Genomic DNA, 22,863 nt, shown 5'->3' with positions numbered 1-22,863 from the left:
GGCAGAATGGCAGTCTTGTAGAAAGAAGGGATCTTGAGTAATCCAGCAGAGTTGTGAGTACCCTTGGAATACAGATTTCACATTAGCCATTTTTCATCTGCCAGCACATGGGTGGGTGCCAGGCACCTGGCCGGATGGTGCTAGGGTAGTTTGTGTAGCTGTGCCAAACATATGGTGACCATTTGGAAAGAAGTTTGCGAGGTCAGCCTGCTCCAGGGTGGTCACCACTTGTGCAAATAGTTTGCCATTCACCTGCTTTTCTGTGGAAAGTTTCCTGTTAGCAGGCCTGATGTTAAGGTGAGGGAGAGGCCCAGGAAGCACAAATGAAGCCCGAGTGGCATTGCCCATGCTCAGAGCCAAAGCCGGGCCCAGCTGTTCTGACGGGCCTCTCCACCCTCCCTCCCTGAGTCTGCACTTATTGCGTCTCCACCTGGTTGTCATTCTTCTGAGCCTAGCAAAAGTGGGTGTTGGACAAGGGTAATGTGACTGAATAAATCACCGATCCCTCTCCTGGCCTCTAGTACCCAAGGAAGGTCGTTTCCCTCTCCTCTCTGCTTGCCTTTTGCCCCCTCTTTAGGCCCTCCCTCCCTCTGCCTCAGCACTGCTCTGCAGCCAGCTCACAGACCACACAGGTACCTCTGCCCTTCCTCAGGGTATTTGCACTCTCTGATCCCTCTCAGCTTAACTGTTGCTTCCTCAGAGCAGTCTTTCCTGACCACATTGTCTTGTAGTGTTCTTTATTGTTCTCTCTCATGGTAGTAATAGGTTTGATTACTTGCTACTTGTCTGTCTTCTTTCCTAGATAGGAAACCTCCTACAAGGCACTGAGCCTTGTCTGGCTTGCTCTCTACTGCACAGTGCGATTCACTGTGTCAGTATGCACAGTAGCAATTATTTGGGTAATAGTACTATGTTGGACATAATACTGTCTACCATAGTTGAATAGTTGAATGAGTTCTGCAGAGAAACAAGCTTCTGACACATAGGGGACCTGTATTGTATAGCTCCCCAAACCGGTTCAGCTTCTCCAAATGGGTTTTATCTTGAGAGCTCAGTCATTGCTGCCTGGAACATGGTGTTGAGCAGGAGTCTGCAGCCATGTTTATGGTGATGTATTTTTTATTGCATGTTCTGTGTTGGCTTTACTTCTCACAGTGCTGACATTCCACAGCCCTAAGGAATTGCTATCTTGCCTGGACCGTGCTTCTAAAGGTTCTCTAAAGTGCTTTTGAAAAAAGAAGCCATAATGCATATGAAATAAATGTTTAGAAGATTCGAACAAAACCAGAAATTTTTCCTTTGCCTTTTCCCTTTCCTCATTCTGAGTGCCACAGGTTGACATCACTCTAGGAATGAAGGACAACCCTCTCGCTCCAGCGCCAATATCCCAAACACTGGGGAAAGGCTTACAGAATGTGACTGGCCAAGAAAACTGCTTTTTGAATAAATGTTTCCTTCTCCCAAGTTTGCTGCATCACAGACTTTCTTTCAGAAAAACTTTCATTTCATGTCTCGGTGAGCATGTTTTTAGAAACAGGAGGCCTGAGGAAATCAAACTGGTAGAAATCTCTAGTTCCTGATGCTTCCCCGGTTTCTTACCTGGTGAAAAACCAGGACAGCTCAGCCTGGATGGAGCTTGGGGCAGGTGCTGGTCATCAGCATTATTTACTGAGGACTGTGCTGAGGTGTAATTGCCTTTCCAGAGGAGACACCTAGCTGGACCCTGACCCAGCCAGCATGGGGGGTAATCTCTCTTTGCAGGTTCAGTGTTTTTTTTCTATACTGCCTTATCAACCATGTTTTCTAAAATATTAAGCAAAAGAATGCTCCCAAGAATTTACAGAGTGGATTCATGAGAACTCTAGCAGCCACACACTATATTTCTAATCCCAGCAAATACTGTTCCTAATTAGCCATGCGATGGAAGTTTCTAGGAGACTCAGATGTTTCGTCTGGAAAATGGGGATGAAGTGAGTGGACAAGGAAAGTGCAATTCAGTGGTACATGTGACAAATGCTTTTGGAAATTCTGCTGCTGGGTATCAGACACAGTAAGCAGTGAGGATAGAAAGATAGGTATTTCTGTGATATGATGATTCTCCATAAACATGGGAGCTAGAGAGGAGGCTTTTTACCAAATTAACTATTGTTGAGGGCTTATTACAATTTGAAGAGGAATGAACTACTGGGCGAAAACAACTGATTGCTCTACCACTGGTCGAGCTATTGCTATAATGAGCTTGCCAGCTTTCCATCTGAAATGCTAAGCTCAGCTACAAGGCAGGATCAGTATCATCCCTTACAAATAGGAGCTCACGAGAGTAAGCTCTGAGGAAAATTTCAGCAGTGGGGCGTTCTAGGAATAAGTCAAGATTGCACTTCATTCTGTGCAGATAATTCTCAAATGTAGTGATTCCCATGTTACCCGCCCAGGACCCCCCATACATAGTCTGGTTTCCAAGTCCTGTTCCTTAACCGCCCTGATGTCTTAAGAAAGTTGGGAATGGTGGCCAGCCAGGGGACAGTGCAGCAGACCCAGGAGGCCCTTTCTTTAACCTTTTCAGGTTTCAAGTTAGCCTCACTGATTGCCCCATTGACAGGAAGTGACTCATTTGATGTTTTAATTGAAATCAACTCTGAATAAGACCAGAAGCCAGGGTTGTTCTTTTCTGAGCCACTCCTAACAAGCTTCCCATGGAAAACCTGCAAACTTTAATGTCCAACCAATTACAGCGATTTTCTGACGGCAGGTGTGAGTTGCCCACCTTGGTTTGCACAGGTTTTACAGGGTGTATAGGATGCTCTGAAGACCATTTTCAGTGCACTCCGTTGAAGAATATCTGGTTCAAATTGTGATGATGGCAAAGTCTCACATGTTGCTTTGGCAATCAGCTTGACAATGTGATACTTTAATGTATAATTGGATAAGCAATTGGGTTCTGTTATAGTACAGTGGTTTGGCATAATTATTTTCCAGTGCTGTGATTTTCTAGTTAATAAATACTTTTGGGGGTTACAAATTCTTAAACATCAACATTCTATACTCCTTTAATTAAGAGCTTAGTTCAGCACTTTGGCCCCACTGGCAGCACTAAAAAAATCTTTTGTTTTACTCAAGCAAGTTAGGCTTAAGTCAGAGCTTTGGCAGCTAATCAAATGATGAATGCTCTGCTGATTACCTGAATTTCTCTCCGCAAAGGGCAAAGAGCTGAGTTTCATTGCACTTAAAGTTCTCACCAACTAGAAATCAGTCCAGGGTTCCAGCTCATAAGATCTCTCACAGAGAGAGTAAGAAGGAAGGCAATTAATGTTTTTATACAAAGGAATAGTTGAATAACTTCAGGGTTCTAAGGAAACAAAAGTGGTGGCTAGAGGTTGGTGGCACAACACTTTTTTTTTTTTTTTTGGGGGGTATCAAGTGAGAGCATGGAGTGATTGATTAGGACACCTAACAAGCCCAAAATGAGTGACTATCTGCTCAATAACCAGTACTTAGAGAAAAAGTATTTGGTGTTTAGGGAGGAAACATGGGCTTGAAGGATGCTGAATGTGTGTGTGTGACAGAGAGAGAAAGTGAGACAACATCCAAAATCATGAACTAACTCAACACTAATCTAAATGGTCCAGGAAGGTATCCTGGGGACTTGGAGGTTTTGAGAAGTGTAAGACTGAAGAGAGACACATACTCTGCAGGAAGGGAATGATTTCTCACACTAGTTTAGAGCAGCCTTGTACAGGGGAGCCAGGATCACTGTGTGCTTTACAAAGTGCTGGGAAGGAAGTGACCAGAGGCACAGGTCAGTCTTCAGGGCTGGACCGAGCCCCACTCAGGCGCTGCTCACATTGCCACTAGGTCACCACCACACTGGTTTACGGGTCAGCTGAGCCCCACTCCAACCTGCCTGCCCCTACCACTTTGTGTCAGGCTACTTCTGTCTCCCTCTAATAATATATTTTCCAGCCAGGCCACTTTTTGGGAAAAGTATTCCAGTCCTTTTATTTCCCTGCTTCTAACACTTTAATATCTTCTTTGCACCAAAAATAAAATCCAAATTTTTAGCTATCCCCACAGGCTGCAAGTAATCTTCCCTCACTCTTCTAGTCAGTTTCTCAACCACTAAGCTCCCTTTATCCTGGACACTTGATACTTGCTGTTCCTTCTGCTTGAAATACCCTTTGTCCTTTCTCTTTACTTAACAGATTTCTAATCATTGTTTACCTCTCAGCTTAAATGTCAACTCTTTGGTGAGGCCTTCCTCCACACCCCTGCCAAAAATTCTGCCATCCCAGCAGACAGACACTATGCTCTGTTTTCTTTGGCGCTCTTATAATAGCAAATTATTTTGATGTCCAAGATCTGCAAAAAAAAAAAAAATCTGAAACTTCTTACTGTTCAGCCCAGCAGAAACCACCACACCCTCATTTGGGAGGGCTGTTGCCCTCACTCAGCTGCCTTCCCCCTCCAGACCATCTCCCAAGGTTAGGGACGTGTCTAATGCCGTATTTCCTGCATTGGTTTACTTAGTATTTTTGGAATCAGCTGTTATTTTTAACTTGAATAAATTTACTTTAAAAGAGAATTTGATATGACATCACAAGTGGGAGATGATTTAAAAATAAACATAATCTAAACCAGCCATTTTCTACTGATGTGCAGCAATAATTTTTAAAACATGTAATACCTAACTATTTAGTCAGGTATTAGACCTCTTTTCCCTTAGATTTTCAAGTAAAAAAATGACAACAGCTAACACAACAATAGCTGTCCAGTGTGAGTGAATCAAAATTATATTTATGTTTTGTCAGATTGACAAAGAAATATTTTTTGGTGTGCTGTAGAATTTGAGTAATTAGTTTGTGTGTGCCATGAGATGGAAAAGGTTGAAAATCCCTGAGCTAAACAAAACTCTTTTTATAGTCTAGCTCGAGTCTCCATGGCTCCACCTTTGTATGAGAGGGCATGTTGGTTCCATGCAAAGGGCATGCTAGTACCAATTGAGACTTGCTTTTTGATTAATCAGAAGAACTGAAAGATGATTGAAAAGGCAACTTTCTCAGTAGGATTTAAAGCTCTTGGCACCTTTTAATTGAAAAACTGGAAGCCATCTTCTGGGTGACTGGCGTGTGTGTTTCACCCTGAAACACTGGAATTTAAAATTTCTCACAATGGCAACAAAATTTCAGCTCTGTTGAGGCCTCTGATAGATGGTCAGGCATGGCTGGAATGCCATGTGGGGATTCCTGAGGGACAGTAGTGCAAGCAGTTGGTGAAGCCGCACAAGCACAAGTGGCAGGAGTGAGGGCACGCATCTTGTGTGTTTACTGAAGTTGATCCTATCCGTAAAGTCCCAGTGCGAATCCTATTTTTTATAGTCAACACTAGACTCCTATACCAGCAAGAATTATTTGCTCTCTCTGAGATATTTTGAGAACACTATGATGGAAATTCTAGTCAAATATTTATACCAGACTGACTGGTATTAATTTAGATTTATATGAATTAAGTTTATTTCCTTTTGGTAAGACCCCAGAAAGCAAAGATTTTTGACTTTTTTATTGTTATAGCTTCCATAAGACCTATAACAGTGCCTGGAATATATCATGTGCTTATCAAATGCTGATTGACTAAATTGAAGATAGTAATAGGGAATCAGATCTAAAAAAGTAAGGATTTAATTCCCCATCCATTGAAATTATGCCCCTTTCCATGCTTTATATAAACACTTATCTGAACAGAACCATCGACCCATAAGAAATGGTCCATTTAAGCTTTCTGCTCTTTATACTGTTTTACAAAACTAATAACAATGAAAGATCTCAATGTATTTTATAACACCCAAGTTTATATTCAGCTACTAGCTTCTTGAAGAAGTGCTTTAAATTTTTCCCCCCTTTGAAGATAATTTGGCATTTTACTACAGACTAGTTCTGAATTCTGAAAAACATTTAAACCATGGTGAATCATTCTTCCTACTGTATTCCATTACAGAGCTCCAAAAATGTCAATAGCCAAGGCACTTGGAACATTACATCAGGGAATTAATTATTAACCCACACACCATGCATAGATAGGAGCACAATGTCAAAATCAACATATATCAATATTTCAATCAGAAATCCTGTTAACACTACTTTCCCTGAACATCATTTCAAGCAGATAAAGTGGGATACTCAAAAAAAAAAAAAAAATCTCTTTTCAAAGCCTTTTAGAAATAGAATTCACTGTGAGGAGTCATCACAGGCTTCATTCACTCCGCTGAATGTGAATAAAGTCTTTGGCTTAAGTTTTTGCAAACTTTGTAACTTTGGCACATGAGCCAAGTATCAGAGAAAACAGCTTCAAGAGTTTTTGCACAGGAAGGAGAGGAACATGTATCCCACCAGCCATGGTGCTGAGCATTTTCACAATTTAACTTTGTGACTTCACTGCAGGGAGGAGAGATGGAGACTGTAGGGCATCGAATCCCCCACACCTGGGAGAAGTGTTGTTATTTTATGTACCACTAAGAAAGGAAAACACTGCCAATTAAATTATGACACACCATTGATTTTAGGGCATGCTTCAATATCAGAGATGTTAAAATGTGAAAAACAGTACATCTTAGAACAAATAAACTGTGGAATTCAAACAGTGCTGGTGATTTACTCTGAATTTCATGTAACAGTAATAAGCCATGGAGTAGACAAAATGGTAGCCTTGAATTTGATCATCCTTTGGACAGTCTCCTCTGCCTTTCCCAAGATTCACAAGTAGGCAGGTATGGGAACAACCCAAATGCAAACCAAGTACTTTCCATGGTACATTCCTATGGGGTCTCCTAAACTGAGTTGCCAGATAACACACAGGAAGACTGGTTAAATTTAAAGTTCAGATAAACAATGAATATTTTTTAATATAAGTACGTCCTCAATACTACATGAGATATACCAAAAAAAAAAAAAAAAAATTGACTGAGCATCTTGTCTTTTTATTTGCAAATCTGGCAGCCATGCCCCCAGGGTAATTTTGACTGCACTCAACCTTTGTCACATGCTTTCTCTCTAGGGCCTTAACCTTTACCATAATACCTTATTCACTCCTTACCACCACCCTGAGAGTTAGGGGTTATTGCAGATAATTTTAGAGTTACAGGATCGAAATTTCCTCCCAGACTTAGATTAGTTGGTTTGGGTCTGAATTCTGATTGTAGCTTTTAATCCTTTTTACAGGGTAGTAAGATCTAAAAGATAAGATCACTGGAGAACCAAGAAGATGGTAAAGGCACTCTTATCCCTGGAAACAACCTCTGTGGGTTGGTCAGTGTTCACTGTCATGGGGATGGTGTATCCATAATAACAACAACAACAACAACAACAACAACAATAATAGCAGCAAATGCTAAGCACATATTACTATGTGTTAGGCATGTCACTACTCATAATTCCTTTACTACTCCCTTTTTACAGGGGGTAAACTGAGGCACAGAGAATTTAAGGAGCTTGCCCTTTTCATTGTTAAAATCTAGGCCTAACCTCATCTTCTTAGAGAGCCCTTGCTGGGTGCTCCTTAGATAATCCCGCCCCCATCACTCTTTATTCTAACACTCTATTTCTTTGTGAAGCTAAGTTGACTCTCAAAAGCGTTCTCACACTAGGTTAGTCCCTCCTAGCATCTTTCCCTTTGGTAATGCCCCCATCACTCATATTTAACCATTTGGTGTCTACTCTCCTTACCTGGGTGCCCCAAGAGGACAGTTAGGGGGTCTGTCTGGCTCAGTGCCTTAGGGCAGGGCCTCCCCTAGCATTGCAAGGACAGAATAAATATCTGGGTATTAATAAGTAGTCCCTGTCTTTTCCCTATGGACAGCAGAAGGTAATCTAGAAGATTCATCAGGAGTGAAACCCCTTCACTAAAGCTTGCCCTAGGCAAATCATGTCCTTTCAATAAACCAGTGTTTAAGGTAAGCCCGGACAATGGCTTTCAGCCACCAGGTTCTTTGGTTGCCTCAGGAGAGCAGAACCGTACTCCAACCCACAGCATGTTTAATTTCCAAATCACCTGGGCGGCTCTTCCAGGACATAAGTCTTGTCCACCAGGACCTCTCCCAGGGTCCCTATTTCTGCAGAGACTGAATTCCCATTCAAGGCTCCTGAACTAGATCAGTAGCCTGGTGTTGCTGAGTCAGCCTTGAGGCCCGTGCACTCCTTTAACTGGGCGTGTATAGAAGAGCAGTGAGGAGCTCAGTCCTGTAGGAAGGGTCACAAGCAATGGGCTAAAAGGCAGGCACATTCTTTCTTTATGTATATGGGCTTTATCTACATACACACAGGTTTTTTTCCCCCAATGTACTGCTTCTCATCTTAGAACTGCTTGAGGAATTTGAAGACAGTCCCCAAACATGCGCTGCCCCAGTCCAATGAAATCATTGCAGTTTCTAAAGTTCTTCACACGATTCCTGTGAGCAGCCAGGGCTGAGCACTGCTCTTTTAAAGAAAGCCACAGACCTGCATCGGGGCCTTTAAGAGGGAAACAGAAGTATCAAAAACTATGTGCATCAGAGCTTTGCAAATATGACTAGTTTTTGTTTTATTTATTTCCTATTTCCCATAAACAATTTTGAAGCGTTGGCACAACGTTGCCATCTGTAAGGCATATGTCAATAACAGACGGTCGCCTAATAATCAGAAAGACATTAACATTTGCAGGCTTTAAATTATTTGGATTCATCTGGTATGATCTGCATTGATGAGGCCACTTAATGCTTGATTTCTGTGTCTCCCAGTAGCAGAACCAGAAGTAGGAAGGCCATGCTTCCTAAGTTTTGCATTGTTCTTTGTCATCCTACTGAATTGTTACAAGATGGATTTATAATGGATCCAAAGCTACTATCAAAATGAAAATTAGTTCTTGAGTAGAAAAATAGCAATCCAGTTTGACTTGCCTGTAGCTATTGTGTCATATCTGCCTCTGCAAGGAAGGAAATGACTTCTTAATGTGGTTTCCTTCCACTAAGGAGAATTAAATCTATGTGGCAAAATGTAAAACCAGCCTCTGGCAGCCAGATTCTGAAGGGAAGATCCATGACCCTCATAAACATATCTGCGGCCTGTCTGGTTATATGCTAATGGACCTCCTTTAGGCTCAAACTGGAGAGCCAGGCTATTGTTCCCTCACTGTTTTGCCTTCTGTATCAAAGTTTGCTCTGAAACAATGGGGCAGTTTCTCCATCTGCTGCAGGCTGCCAAGAGGAGAGTCTCTGGATTAGATTTAGAATGAGTTGGGCCTGAATTAGCAAATTCCACTATTTTAGTTAATAGACCTTGTTGCTGAGTCAGCAAGATTCTTTGAGCCGGACCTGACTTCTGGGTGAATACACCTGGTGGGTTTGAGCAGGATCTGTAGAACGGTCTGTCCTTTCTTCAGTGGCACTCTAGTTCCCCTAGGATGGATTAAAAGGCAAAATTTAATTGTTTGGAACAACCCTGGAGCTCCCACTGCCTAGCTGGATGATCTTTGAACTTCCAGGAACCTCAATGGAGCCCACTTTGTGTATGCGTTATTATAAAGGTTAAATGAAATGATGCATGATGAAATAGTACACACAGAAGAAACTGCCCTTCACAGCCCAAATACTAACCATCTTTGGTGCGATTAAATTGTTTGCCTTAATCTCCTCAAATGGCTTAACACAACATACTACACTGTGCATGCTATGGAGAAGTTATACCTTCAGCATTTACAGTGTATAGAGTCTCACACAGGAATAACAAATTTGGTTAATAAAACTGAATTGCAATAGGAGATTAAGGGGAAAACTGAGCTCTTCTAATGGAGGGTTCTGAGAATATCCCTTCTATCTGAAAGAATTGGAATTCTATTCACTCTATATGTAAATCTGATACATATAAAGGACACTTTTAAAAGAAATATGGATACCTAAGAGGATTTTTAAATGATCCAACTAAGACCAATTGTTAATATTTTGATATTTCTTAACTTAATTATTTTACTGTTGACCTCCGTAAAGCCTCTTTTAATAGATACACTCTTCTTTCTTACTCAGTACTCATGGCCCTTGTATTATTATCATAAATGTGCTTTGGCACTTTTGGTTCACTGAATGGAGCTGTGCAGAGCTCATATAAGACAGGCTGAGCCAAAAAGCGGTAGGCAAACCCCAGGCCAGCTCAGACGAATGACCATGGGCAGGCAGCGAACACAGTGCCTTTAGTGTCAGGTAAGTGAAAGAAGTGAGTGAGAATGGCTGCAGCCGAAGATTAGAGAGTTGTGGGGGTTCTGATAAATGGCAGGATGCCCCCTCAATCTCTGACCCCCGCTCCCACCCTCCGCAGACGATTACAGATAGCAAATGAGCCACAACATAGCCTCATATGGTTATTTTATTGCAAATGATGGAAATACGATTTTATACATGAAACCAGTCCAAATTCAAATTTGTGCAACTAGCAACTAATGCAATTAAAAGACACCCACCTCCCAGTCTCTGATTTGCAAATTCTGTTCAGCCACCAAACAAAATTTGTTCAAGGAAATCCCAAGGACCCATTAATGAACATATTCTACTTTTTTTCTCTAAAGCTCCAGAAACATGACAAAGAGGAGGAGGACTCCCCAACCCTGTGGAGATCGGAGGAGGAAATGGCAGCAGAAGCCGCTGCGCTGCGGGTCTACTTTCAATGATGCAGGTAAAGACTCCACTTCCTCATCATTGCGACCCTCCAAGGGGCCTCAGGAAAGGGGCTCCCTGACCAAGTTGGGGGCAAAGAAAAGCAGCTGTACCAACAGCCTAGGGTGGTGATTTCAAAGACATAAAAGCCAGAGTGGAGAAAATCCTGATTCCTGAAGCCTTATTCCAAAAAGCGAGTCCCTTCTCCCTTGCCCCTCTGTTCTCTTCCTTCCAGCGCACCCCAGACCACCACCGCTTCTCACTGTTTCCTCCTCTCTGTAACTGCTCTTCACCAATCCAGTTCTCACAAAACTGGATAGTTTCTGACACAAACCTGATCATTTAAGAGGTTAAAGTCCTTTAAGGGAGTCACATCACCCTTTGGCTCAAGTCCCAAACTTCATCTGTCAGTTTGCAAGGTGCTGCGAACCAGCTCTGTCTGCCTGCAGGCCAGGTCATCGTTCACTTTGGGCCTCTGCTCCTCAGCTGCTGTTTGGAAAATTACCCTTTGTGTTTCCCTTTAGCTTTGGCTGCTAGGAAGCTCCAGACACATGGAAAGGTCAAGGAAGAATGAATTATTTCCTTGCATTAATGATGTTTAACTACTGGGAGATCAAAGATTTAAGATTCTGGAAGAGAGACATAGCCACCCTCCTTTTCAAAACATATATCCACACCGAATTTTTTTACAATGTCAAAGGGTTCATGGATCTTCTGACACTAATAAATAGGGTGCCATGAAATATTGGGATGAACCTAGATGAAAAAATTATTTGTTATTTATCTGAAATTCAAATTTAACCGGTTGTCCTGTATTTTTTCTGGCACCCCTGTTACAAAACCTCCTTAGGGATTATGCACTCAAGATAAGGAACCCCTCCTCTGCATAGTTTATTTTCCTTCTTAGAATTGTCTTCTTCATCTGGTCTGTGTCAATGTCTTTATGTTATAAGCTACTGCAGTAGATCAGATACTAATTTAAAACACAATTAGTGAACAAATAGTAGCAGCAACTGAATTATATAAAACTCTATCAACCGTCTAGTGATTCATGATTTTTGGCTAGAAAACACATTCGCTGTGTTTCCTTTTTACTTTGAAACATAAGCCCCTTTCAGCTAGTTTAAAATATATGTGCATTTGATAGCCTTTCTCTCCGATCTCCTTTTTCAAAGTATTCTCATTACTTAAAGATCCAGTAGTAACCGCCTCTCCTGCATTATGGTGCAGGTATGTTGTGCACAGGCCCTTGCATTCTAGAAGGCTTATTTCATTTGCTCCTGTCACTGGTTTGTCAGCTCAGCCCTCAATTGCCTGAAGGGACATATATGGTGCTCGCAGCCACTGTCTTTGATATTTTATTTTCACCCTGTTCACTTTCTCATTTCTTTCTTTCTTTCTTTTAAAGATCACGCCAGTTTACCTAAGAACACAGGCTTAAGGGCATGACTGCAGCCCTCTTTCCATTCCTCTTCTGAAAGCTAGTGTGTCGTTTTGGAATGTCCCATCCGAATGGAGTCACCATTCTTCAGGCTCGGCTTCCTAGGCTTGTTTTTCTGTCTGGGTTTCTTCTATAATGGATACCTTCAGGTAGAGGCAAGAAAGCTCTAGGCATTCCCTGAGGCTTGCTGAGTTGTAGAGTTTTGTCTCACAATGAACTTTCTGGACACTTCAGGAGGATTTAAACTTCTCGCCCAAGTTGCCGGTATGCCTTGTCTGTTTTGCTTCTGTATTGCCTTGAGGCCTAGCATTTCCTGCCTACCAGGTGAATCGACGTGTCTTATATATTTAGCCAGAAAGGCAGTTACCTTAACTTGTTATACAGTCTGTTGCACAGTGCATGTAAGGTTTTAAATGACCTAACATGAATTTCTCTCATTAAGGGCTTTTGTTTACAGAGAAAATAAATCACCTTCAGTGTTCTGGGCAGTCAGATAGTCAGATGTGGGAATGGAGACCAGGACAGGTAACATGGGTTGCCCAACAGTACACAACTAATAATTGAAGTGAAGGACTTAAACTTAGGACCCTAAGATTTCTCTAAAAGCATCGTCATTTCCTGTTGTATAATGGAATTACCTCTCTTTACACACAAAGGAGAAAGGAAATGTTCTATTCAGGAAACCTGCTCATTGAGTTGGTCCACCTGGTTCTTTGACACCTACCCACTCTGTTTTGAAAATGCATCTATACTCAAAATGTATACAGGGCTAAATTGTTCATCGAACTTCTAAAATGTGTTAATAAATCGGGCTGCTATACAATATTTGTACATACCTATTCATTGTTTATCTGAAATATCGATGAACTTGGTCTCTCCAAGCTTCCTAATTATACTCTCAGTGGGCAGTCAGTCTAAGGCAAAGCCAGTTTAAAGATTTTGATGGGGCTCACTCTGCAACACTGTATGATTTGCAATGTGCACAAAGGCTAAGCCTTAAGATTGACAATAGCCAATGTTACAGAGATTTACAGGACATGTGTTCTATTATTATCCATCTTACAGGTGATAAGAAAACTGAGACTTGTTCAAGGAAAACTGAGACTTGGTGATGTTAAGTTTTATTCCAAGGTAAATTGTTAGTAAGTGATGGAGCTCAGATTTGAACTCAGGCTGTCCAACCCCAAAGGCCATTCTCCCAGTTTTTGTACTGCCCACCTCACTGCAAGAGCTCGCTTCAGCCAGCATGGCCTCCCTGTCCCAGCTCCCCAGGACCCCTCCAAATATTTTCTTCAGTTTTTTTTACCCGGTCTGCTGGCCTCTCTGGTTCCACTGTGAGGAATTGCCTCTTCCTCCCCTGCTGGACTTCCTTGTCAGCCTTGCTAATGCCACCCTCTACAGCACCTGCCTCTTCAGCCACATTGCATCCAGGTCTCAGGAGTCAAAATGGGCCTGACCTTGTACCACCTGCCTTCCCTCACTTGCACATTGTTCCAGACCCACCCTCTTTTCTACAACATTTGACCATGTGCCTATGTAATATGATCTTGGAGGTGTATAGTGTCTCCCAAATTTCATTCATTCCAATTTTGTCAAGATTTTTCTCATCTTGTATACAACGTAGCATATTGTTTAGTTATTATTTACTTGATTCACTTTTTAAAGTTCAATTCACTTATCTTTAACTTTATATCATACCCTTAATGAAAAGCAAGTATTATTGTAATTAGAAGTTAAACATAAGGACAAATAAAAGAGCAAAGCAGTGCTGATGAATTCCAGCTCTTCATATTTGCTTGCCTGTAGCTATTCAGATGGGTTCATTCTGTCTTTGTTAAACAGAGAGGTTGGCCATCTTAGAAAGCCATTTAATTTCAGCACCAAAGTGAGACTCACGATTTGACCTATTCAAAAGGATTAAAAGAGAATAATCTACAGAGGGATTCAATGTAGATCATCTAAAATTACCTTAAACAGGCAAATGATGCCCATCTTTGGAAAACAGCAATAGAAGCCAGAATTCAAACCCAGAGCCAGCTGACTCCAGACCTGCGCCAGTGCTCCCCAATCTCTCACCAAGTACATGGCGAAGATGAGGTACATGTGGGAAAATGGGGTCACCTTCCCTAGGGATGAGAGACCACACTCTTGTACGTGGCTGAGGACACCAGGCATGAAGGCCTGAACCATGCCCCGTTGCCTCTCATGGGCACACTTAGCTACCAGGCTGATAGGATATGTCTGCAATCATCCCTTCTCCTGGGAGTCCAAGTGTTAAGAGCTGGACCTTAACACTTAATTTGCCATTAATCATCCTTAAAAACAAATATATTGCAAAGAAGAATGTGTAAACCTATCCTCAGAGATGCCCTATATAGGAAAATGGACTGTAATAGGCAAAAAGCTGTACTGTGGTGAACGTTTGGTGTGGAAATACCTAACAAACCATTCAGTTAGTAGCAAACCCTGCTCTCTATCTTTATGTATAAACCGAGATCGATCCTCTGATGGCAGAACTGCCACAGGACCACAAAGATAAACATTCTAAAACTATCAACTGTTTCCTCAGCCTCTTGAGGCCATTAGGACATCAGCATTAGGTTAGTTATGTGGAATAACTCTCCTGATCATGCCATATAATGGTGTTTTGGCTGCTCTCTCAATCTTTTGCCTAGCAGGAAATTACTTTGAATTGCAGTTTTTTAAACATAGTATAGAGAAAAACAGACATTACCTTTACCACGCACAGGAAAAGACAACCTTCTAAGGGTTGCTGAATGAAGCTGCAATTGTCTCACTCTCTCCCTGACACATCCCTGATGAGGTTGGTAACCCTTCGGTTCCAAGAATTCAACATCTGCCTCCTGCTTAGGTGAATTTCTGCATTGCCTCCCTATCCACTGGGCTGAGTCGGAAGCAGGTTCTGCATTCCTTACCTAATCTTGCATTTTTCCTGGAACATAATCATGTTTAGGTACTTAATACTTGGTTTTGCTGCCCCTTCACATCTATGTTATGTTTCCTACATAATTTTAAAGCAATGGTATGTGTTCTAGTGAGGAATGATTTCATCATCTCCCTGTCCCCCTTTCCACCCCATGTGGGAAGTGAGTGGGGTGTGTTTGTAAAATATGCAAGCATTGCCCCTAACTCTGAAAGAAAGTCAGAGCAGGGCAGGTTTCCGCATTCTGTTGTGTCAGCAGAGTTTATTTGTAATTCATCAAACTCGTCTCTGTGCTTGCCGTTGGTTTATAAATAATTGGTTGTCTTTTATTTACTCATAGCAGAGCTTTGCAATTACAAAGCAACTGAGTCAGCCCAAAACAACATTATTAGTAGTTACAGGTATACTGTCAAGGCAAAGTTTTGACACTGACATTTTTGAAAAATCACCATGATTTCAACCACTGGACCACACATATCATGATCATGCCAGTTATGGTGGACAAGAAAGAACAGGTTTACTTTGTGAGTATGTGTTCTGGTCACTGAATTATACCTATTAAAATTTATCCTACCAGCCTAGAAAAACTTCATCCTTCTCAGAGAGGGTCAGTTCTCAGCACAGCAGCCTGTAATTAGAAAAGCCCAGGGGCTAGATCATGGTACTACTCACAGTTTTCTCCAGAGAGGGAAAGGATTAGCTTCAGTTCCTTGATGAGTTCAATCCTAAACTGACTAGGTAAACCCTGCGTGGGGGTATCATCAATATCAATGAAAGTTTTTTCCAACACTCTTGCAGCCATATCCAAATTGCTCGGATAAAAGGTTCTCTTCAGCATGAAGTACAAGAGAAGATTCCTTGTTTAAGACCAATGATACCTTAGAATGTTCAAAAGCTCTTTACCAGAAAAAGGACTCATCTTAAACACTCCTATTCACGTTTCTACAAGATTGTGCTGTCTCTCCTCTTATTGTATAGACTGTTTATACCAAATTCCAGTGGCAAGGAATTACAGACTCAATTATTTGGATTAGATAAATATAAATAAAGTCCCTAGGGCCGAAATTGGGAATTACAAACTATAGAATCATAGAGACTTTAGAAATAAAAAAGTAAATAAATTAATTAAAAAAATAATAATAAAAATTTAAAAATAATTAATTAATTAATTAATTTAAAAAATTAAAAAAAATTTAAAAAGATTAAAAAAAAAGAAGAAATAATGAAATCTAATGTCCCAATTAAGTGAATTATTTCATGATTACTCAAAAGAATAACCATCTAGTTATATGTTAGAAACCTGCCTTTAATAAATGTTCTATGGTTGGTTTCAAATGTGTGTGTTTTTTTTTTTTGCGGGGCGGGGGGGTGGTGGTGCAGTTTAGTTTATTTTAAAAATGTTTTCTCAAGACCCAGCTTTCTCTAACATGTATCCAATAGTCCAGGCAAAAGATTACCACAGGCCACTGATGGCTAAAGAATATACAAAGCTGTTCTGTTAAGATTTAGGTTAACTTGTAGAAATGACCAATTTCTTATGGTTAATTCTAACCCTTATGAACTTGGGACTACTTGATCAATCGAGACTACTTGATCAATCAACACAGAATCCTTTTCAGACCAGTGTAATCCAAATGCCAAAAATAATTTTTAAGACTTTCAAGCTTTACTTGCATCATGCGAAATGATAATAAAGTATAGCCTATCATCATCATCACCTTCTCCCTCATCCTCATCTACTCTCTAGAAGTGAACAATTTATCACACATCAATCTGCATACTCTCATATGACAAAAAGCCTCCTAAAAATATTGACCCATTCCCAAGACTTTTCTTCTTTCTCTGCTCGGTTCTCTCTACTCTGTGTTGTCCTTTCCTATTACCTTTCTTTTGTTGCCTTTGTCTTTGCCTCTGCCAGAAAGGAGGATGGGGTAAAAGACTCTCCTAGAGATCATGGGAAGTTTATATGAAGAAAGGCTATAAAAATCCACTTTAATAATCTGTAACCTGTCCTTTAATAATAGCTAGGATTTATGCAATTCATTCCATCCTTTGCCTAAAATGTCCTTCAGCCACCTCTTATGTCAGTGCTGCATTGTTTTGACATTCCAGAGGCATCAAGCGAGTTATCATGTGGGCACTTGGTCAATCAATCAGGATACACTAGCAAAAGCAGCTCTAAATTGTACTTCTGGTTTTAAGACTTCTCTGAGGATCCAAAAGATACTGCAGCACATTCTACTGCCTCTAAGTGATCGTGAATGGTGGGCAATGGAGACCTTGAGTTTCTTACTTATCAAAATAAAGTCCAAAAACTGGAGGGAAGAGAGGGTAAGGACTAAGTAGAGAATAGTTAGAGAATTAAAATGTCCCATTGGAACTGCTTGTTAAAATGGTGTTAGTAAAATTAAATGCCAGCCCAATTCTATGTGATGTGTCCTTGCTGCTTCCCCTTTCCCTTCTTTTCTCCTTCCCTGGTAAGTGAGACACAACATGTTGTTTGGAGAGGACAGGAGCTGTACAAGGACAAGAGAAGAGGGGGCTGGGAAGCCGTCTTAGGAACACACCTTCACTTCCTTGTACCCAACTGCTTCAGGGGATGAGTGCCTGCAACTGCCCAGTGCCCTGCCCAGACTCCAGTGGACAGACCTATTTTGTTCATTATTAGCATTTTGAAACCCGATTACAAGGCAAATTTTGTTTCCCCTACGAGATCTTCTTTTAATAATCTGGAATGAAGAGAAAATGTCAAATGGCAAGTGATGCCTCCTCCAAAGCAAATGACTGTCTTTTTAGCATGTGCTTTATAAAGAAAAGACTGGTAAGGTAAACATGATAGTTCTGTCAAAATTATGTCCCCTGCCAAAAAAGGAATCTACTTTTCAATCACTTGTTCTAAGCACCAAATGTAAGTATAAAAAAACATTCTGGGATCTCCTAATAATGATGTCTGGATTGTCTGTCATTTTGTTTTTTACTCTCAGTAGAAATGTCTTATTTTAATAATTTAAAGTGGCTCCCCATCAACCTTGCCACTAAAGTTACTCTCTGAACTTGGACACATCATTCTTTTGTGACTTACTTTCCCTATCTCTAAATTACTACAATGAACATCATTTTATTGTAGGGTAATTATAAGGTAACACAAAACAATGGATAGGAAATGCACTAGCAAAAGCAGCTCTGAATTCTGCTTCTTCTGGATTTAATACTTTTCTGAGGATCCAAAAGACATTTCAGTATGTTCTGCTACCTCCAATTTGTCATAAATGGTGAGCAGTGAAGACTGTGAGAGTCCATTAGCTATGTTAATATGTAGATTTATTATTTTCCCTATAAGTTTTATTTTATTTTAAAGATGATAAATTATGTAAATATTCAGGTCATGAGAAATCAGTTTAAACAGTAATTAAAGAATAAAACCTGTAGGGCAGGATATTTTCAGACAACCAGAAAAGAGTGGCTTCTGTTTCTATTACTAACAGACCAAATAATTTGAATCGAACTTCCCACTCTTTTCATCTAGAAAAACTGTACAAAATATAAGAAAATATCTGTTAAAGGTAACAAGTAGAAATCCAGAAAGAGAGAAGAACCCAACATTTTCCCTGAGGTACAATAATGTGTGAATGCTAGAGAGGCAGACAGAGCAAAAGCAATAAAAGTTGGGTTGCCACCTGGGTGGGAATACAAAGATCTGAAAAAGTGACATTCTTGAAAAAATAATGAGATAGATGTAAAGCCAGCCCTTGTACCAACTGCAGCCCAATTACAAATCATCTGGCAATTGAGAAAGTCTTAGTCCCAGGAACTGAATTAAGGTGATCCCGAATTGCCAGTCCCATTAAGTTTCTGGCAGAAGCAAAGACAAAAATCATCTTTGGAAGAAAATAATACCAACGAAGATCTTAAATTATTTCTACAAAAATTTTTTCAGATAGAATGCTCAGTACATGAGTGTGTATATACACACACACCACAGCATATGAAGAGACAAGTCAATACAAACAAGAGTAGACCACAGGGTACCTAAAATTGAAATGATAAGATGTAGCCATTATAATAACTATGTTTGTTTTGTTTCTGGATAGAAAAGACAAGATTTAAAAAATTCAGCAGAGAGCTAGAATCTACAAAAAAGACAGATGTTGTAAACAAAATACAAATAGAAATTCTATAACTGAAAAATATAATAACCCAAAGAATGAGTAAACTGACAAAAGAACCAATCCAAATATTCAAGAACATACTAAACCCAGAGCAGGGAATGCAGAATCTAGAACTAGATATATCATAATAGAACTGCAGAAAATCAAAGGCAAAGGGTAAGTTCCTAGATTTAATAGTGAAAAAAAAATCCTTACTTTCAAAGGAGTAATAATTAGATCTTAAGATAACAACAACAAAAAAATAAAACAAAACAAAGAAAATCAGAAGACCATGTAATGACAGTTTTAAAGAACTGAAGGAACATAACTGCCAACCTAGATTTCCATACCCAGTTAACATATTCTTATAGAATGAAGGTGAAATAAACATATTTTCTGACAAAATGTGAGATACTTCATCACCGTCAGACTCATTCAAAAGGCATTCTAAACTCTTCTTGACTTCTTACTCAAAAGAAATTAGAAAAAATTTGAACTGAATGCAAAAAAACCTAAAACTTGACGATGCAACTAAAGATGTGTTTAGAGAATAATTTAAATCATGACTCATATGAATTTATTGGAAGGAAATAAAAGCTGAAAGTTAATATGCTAAACATCTTTCTGGATATTGCAGTCATTAAAAAGGAAAAGAACATATAATGAATAATTTTAGACCAATTTGAAATTTGGAATTAAATTGATAAGTTTCTAGAAAATATACAGTTTCACCCAAAATGACACAACATAAAATAGAAAATATATATAATTTGATACCTATTAAAGAACTCAAACCTGAATTAAAATCCTTTCCACAAAGAATACACCAGGCCCAGAAAGTTTTACAGGAAATTCTACCATACAATTAAGAAGGAAATAAGAATATTACCAAGAATAAAATTCTTAATGAGAAACTTATAACTATGGAACAATTTATGCAAGAAAAGAGGGGGGGAAAAACCCAACTCTTCCACTTCTCACTTGTTGTATGAATTGCCTTATATATGAACCTGACAAGAATATAACAGAAAGGAAATCTACAGACTAATTGTACATGGAAACACGGATGCCAAAATATTAAAAGATATTGGATAGACAAATAGGTAGGCTATTTGTGTGCATGTGTATACATGCAGAATCCATGAAAGGGATAATACATTATGACCAAATGCAATGTCAATTTCATATTACTATCAAGCAATGCCTTTCACCAGACTAATAGAGGAGAAAATAATTGGATCATCTAAGAAGGTGCAGGAAAAAATGTTGATCAAGTTCAATATCAAACTTAATAAATAAAAAAGTTCTAGGAAAACTAGAACTAGAAGGGAATTTATACTTAAAGGTGAAATGGGTTTTTCCCCATTTTTTAAATTGTTGTTCAAGTACACTTGTCTCCATTTTCCCACCACCACTTCCCCTGCCCCACCCACCCACACCTCCAACTCTCAATCCTACTCCCCTTTCAAAAACATTTATCTGAGATTATAAATGAAATAATAATATTCACTATTTGTATTGCTATTTTATAATGTACCCAGGGTCTTAGCTAGTACAGTAAGTCAAGAACAGAGTATTAAAAAGGAAGAAATACAGCTGTCATTATTTGTAGATAATATGAAGAATGCAGAAAACTCAATCTACTAGAACCAATAAGAATTAATCAGTAAACTTAGCAAGGCCCCTGAATATAAGAACAGTAGTAGTAAATTTTAGATTTCTCTGAATCAGCCACTGTATTAGTCAGCACAGGCTTCCAATAAAATACCATAGACTGAGTGGCTTAAATAAGAGACATGTATTTCTCATAGTTCTTGAGGCTGAAAATTCAAAATCAGGGTGCCAGCATGCTCTGAGTCTCATGGTCCCCTTCCCGAACTATCGATGGCCCCCTTCTCACTGTGTCCTCCCGTGGAGGAGAAAGCACACTTTAGTCTCACTCTTTTTTGTAAGGATAATAATACCATCACAGGGATCAACCCTCACAACCTCATCCAAACCTAATTACCACCCGAAGACCTCATATTATTATCACATTGTGAGTGAAGCTTTCAACACATGAACTCTGGAGGAACACAAACATTCAGTTCACAATAGCCAACCAGTTAGAAAATTTAAAAAAAATAATTAAGGTTAACTTATTTAGCATCAGAAATCAAATACCTAAAAATAAATATATCTAAGCTTCTAGGCAGAAAACTACAAAATGTTATTAAAAAGCATTAAAGAGAAGTTACATAAATGGAGAGATGAATGACTCAATTTTATAAAGTCTCAATTCTTCTCAAATTTACATAAATTTAATGCAATTCAGATAAAAATCCTCATGGGTTTTTTTAATGTTCTTTTTTTTTGGTGAAAACTGACAAGTTGATTTCAAAATGCTCATGGAAATGTAGCCAGAGACTATTAAGATAACAAGATAGAAGCATAGGAGGGCTTACTGTACAAAATACTGACTTATTACAAGGCTACAAAAGTTAAGAGAGCATAGTATGGGTACAAGGATAAAAGAGACTGATAGGACAAAATAGAAAGTCTGGAAACAGATCCAGGCATATAGAAACACTCAATTTATGCTAAAAATAACATCAAGGAGTTCTTGGGGAAAGGACAATCTTTTCGATAAATGGTTGTGGTAAAATAGGATTCCATGTAGAAACCTAATGAAACTATACCCTATCTCACACCATATGCAAATGTCAATTCCAGGTGGCTTGTGATTCAAAATGTGAAGTATAAAACAGTGAAACTTTCAGAAGATAATATAGGAAAATATCTTCATGATCTGACTACAGAGAAAGACTTTTTAAATAGGTTACAAAGAGCATTACCATAAAAAGGACTGATAAAATGAACAACATTCAAATTAAGAAATTTTGTCTATCAAAAGACACCATTAATAGAAAAGACAAGACACAGATTGGGAGAAGATACTTCTCACACATATATCCAACAAACCAGAATCCAGAAGATAATTTTTCTAAAGAAAAAGAAAAATAACCTTACAAATCAATGAGAAAAAATTGACAGTTCAGTAGAAAATATGAAAGGATTTAAACAACCACTTCATAAAAAGTAGGTATCAAAATAACCAATAATCTTTAGTCATCAGGAAAATGTAAACTTAAAGCACAATGAAATACCACTGTACACACACAATAGTCAACATTTTAAAAGACTGACAATATCAAGTGTTTACAAGAATGTGGAACAACAGAAACACATAAAAGGATGCATACTGTGTGAGTGCATTCATGTAAAGTTCAAAACAGGCAAAACTAAATTACAGCGCTTAGAGCTATATTCATTTTGTTGATAAAATTATATGGGAAGGCAAGGAAAAAATCACCATAAAGTCAGCTCACTGGTTTACTTTGGTGGGGGAGATTGGAAGAGGGTTGTGTTTGGGAAGGGGCTGGCAGATGGCATGGTGAAAGGAGCTGCAGTGTTCTAATCTTTGCCATAGGCAGTGGCGAAATATGTGTTTGTTTTATGTTCATTCTGTAAGCCATATATATCTTCTGTACTTTTCTGTGTGTGTTATATTTCATCATGAAAAGGACTAAAAATAAATCAGACAAGTGAAATTTTTTAAATTAAGAACAAAAGAAAGAAGGAAGAGATTGACTTTAATGTGCAGTCTAATTGCTGACTGAATATT

General features: G+C 39.2%; 1 protein-coding gene across 1 annotated transcript in view; it reads left to right on the top strand.

The window, feature by feature from the left end:
- The window catches only part of FHIT (fragile histidine triad diadenosine triphosphatase), a 1,408,108-nt gene that overhangs the window by 1,374,620 nt on the left and 10,625 nt on the right, over positions 1-22,863 (top strand). The window contains exon 8 of the mRNA XM_054595571.1: positions 10,579-10,685. Within this exon, the coding sequence (XP_054451546.1) occupies positions 10,579-10,680 (102 nt within the window). The 3' untranslated portion in view covers positions 10,681-10,685. The remainder of the gene's footprint in view (positions 1-10,578; positions 10,686-22,863) is intronic.

This window comes from Pteronotus mesoamericanus, unplaced genomic scaffold (genome assembly GCF_021234165.1).
Source record: "Pteronotus mesoamericanus isolate MK-2021 breed Mesoamerican mustached bat unplaced genomic scaffold, CSHL_Meso_final scaffold_54, whole genome shotgun sequence".
Lineage (NCBI taxonomy): Eukaryota > Metazoa > Chordata > Mammalia > Chiroptera > Mormoopidae > Pteronotus > Pteronotus mesoamericanus.
The sequence above is the reverse complement of the archived record's forward strand: the minus strand, read 5'-3'. Positions and strand labels throughout refer to the sequence as shown.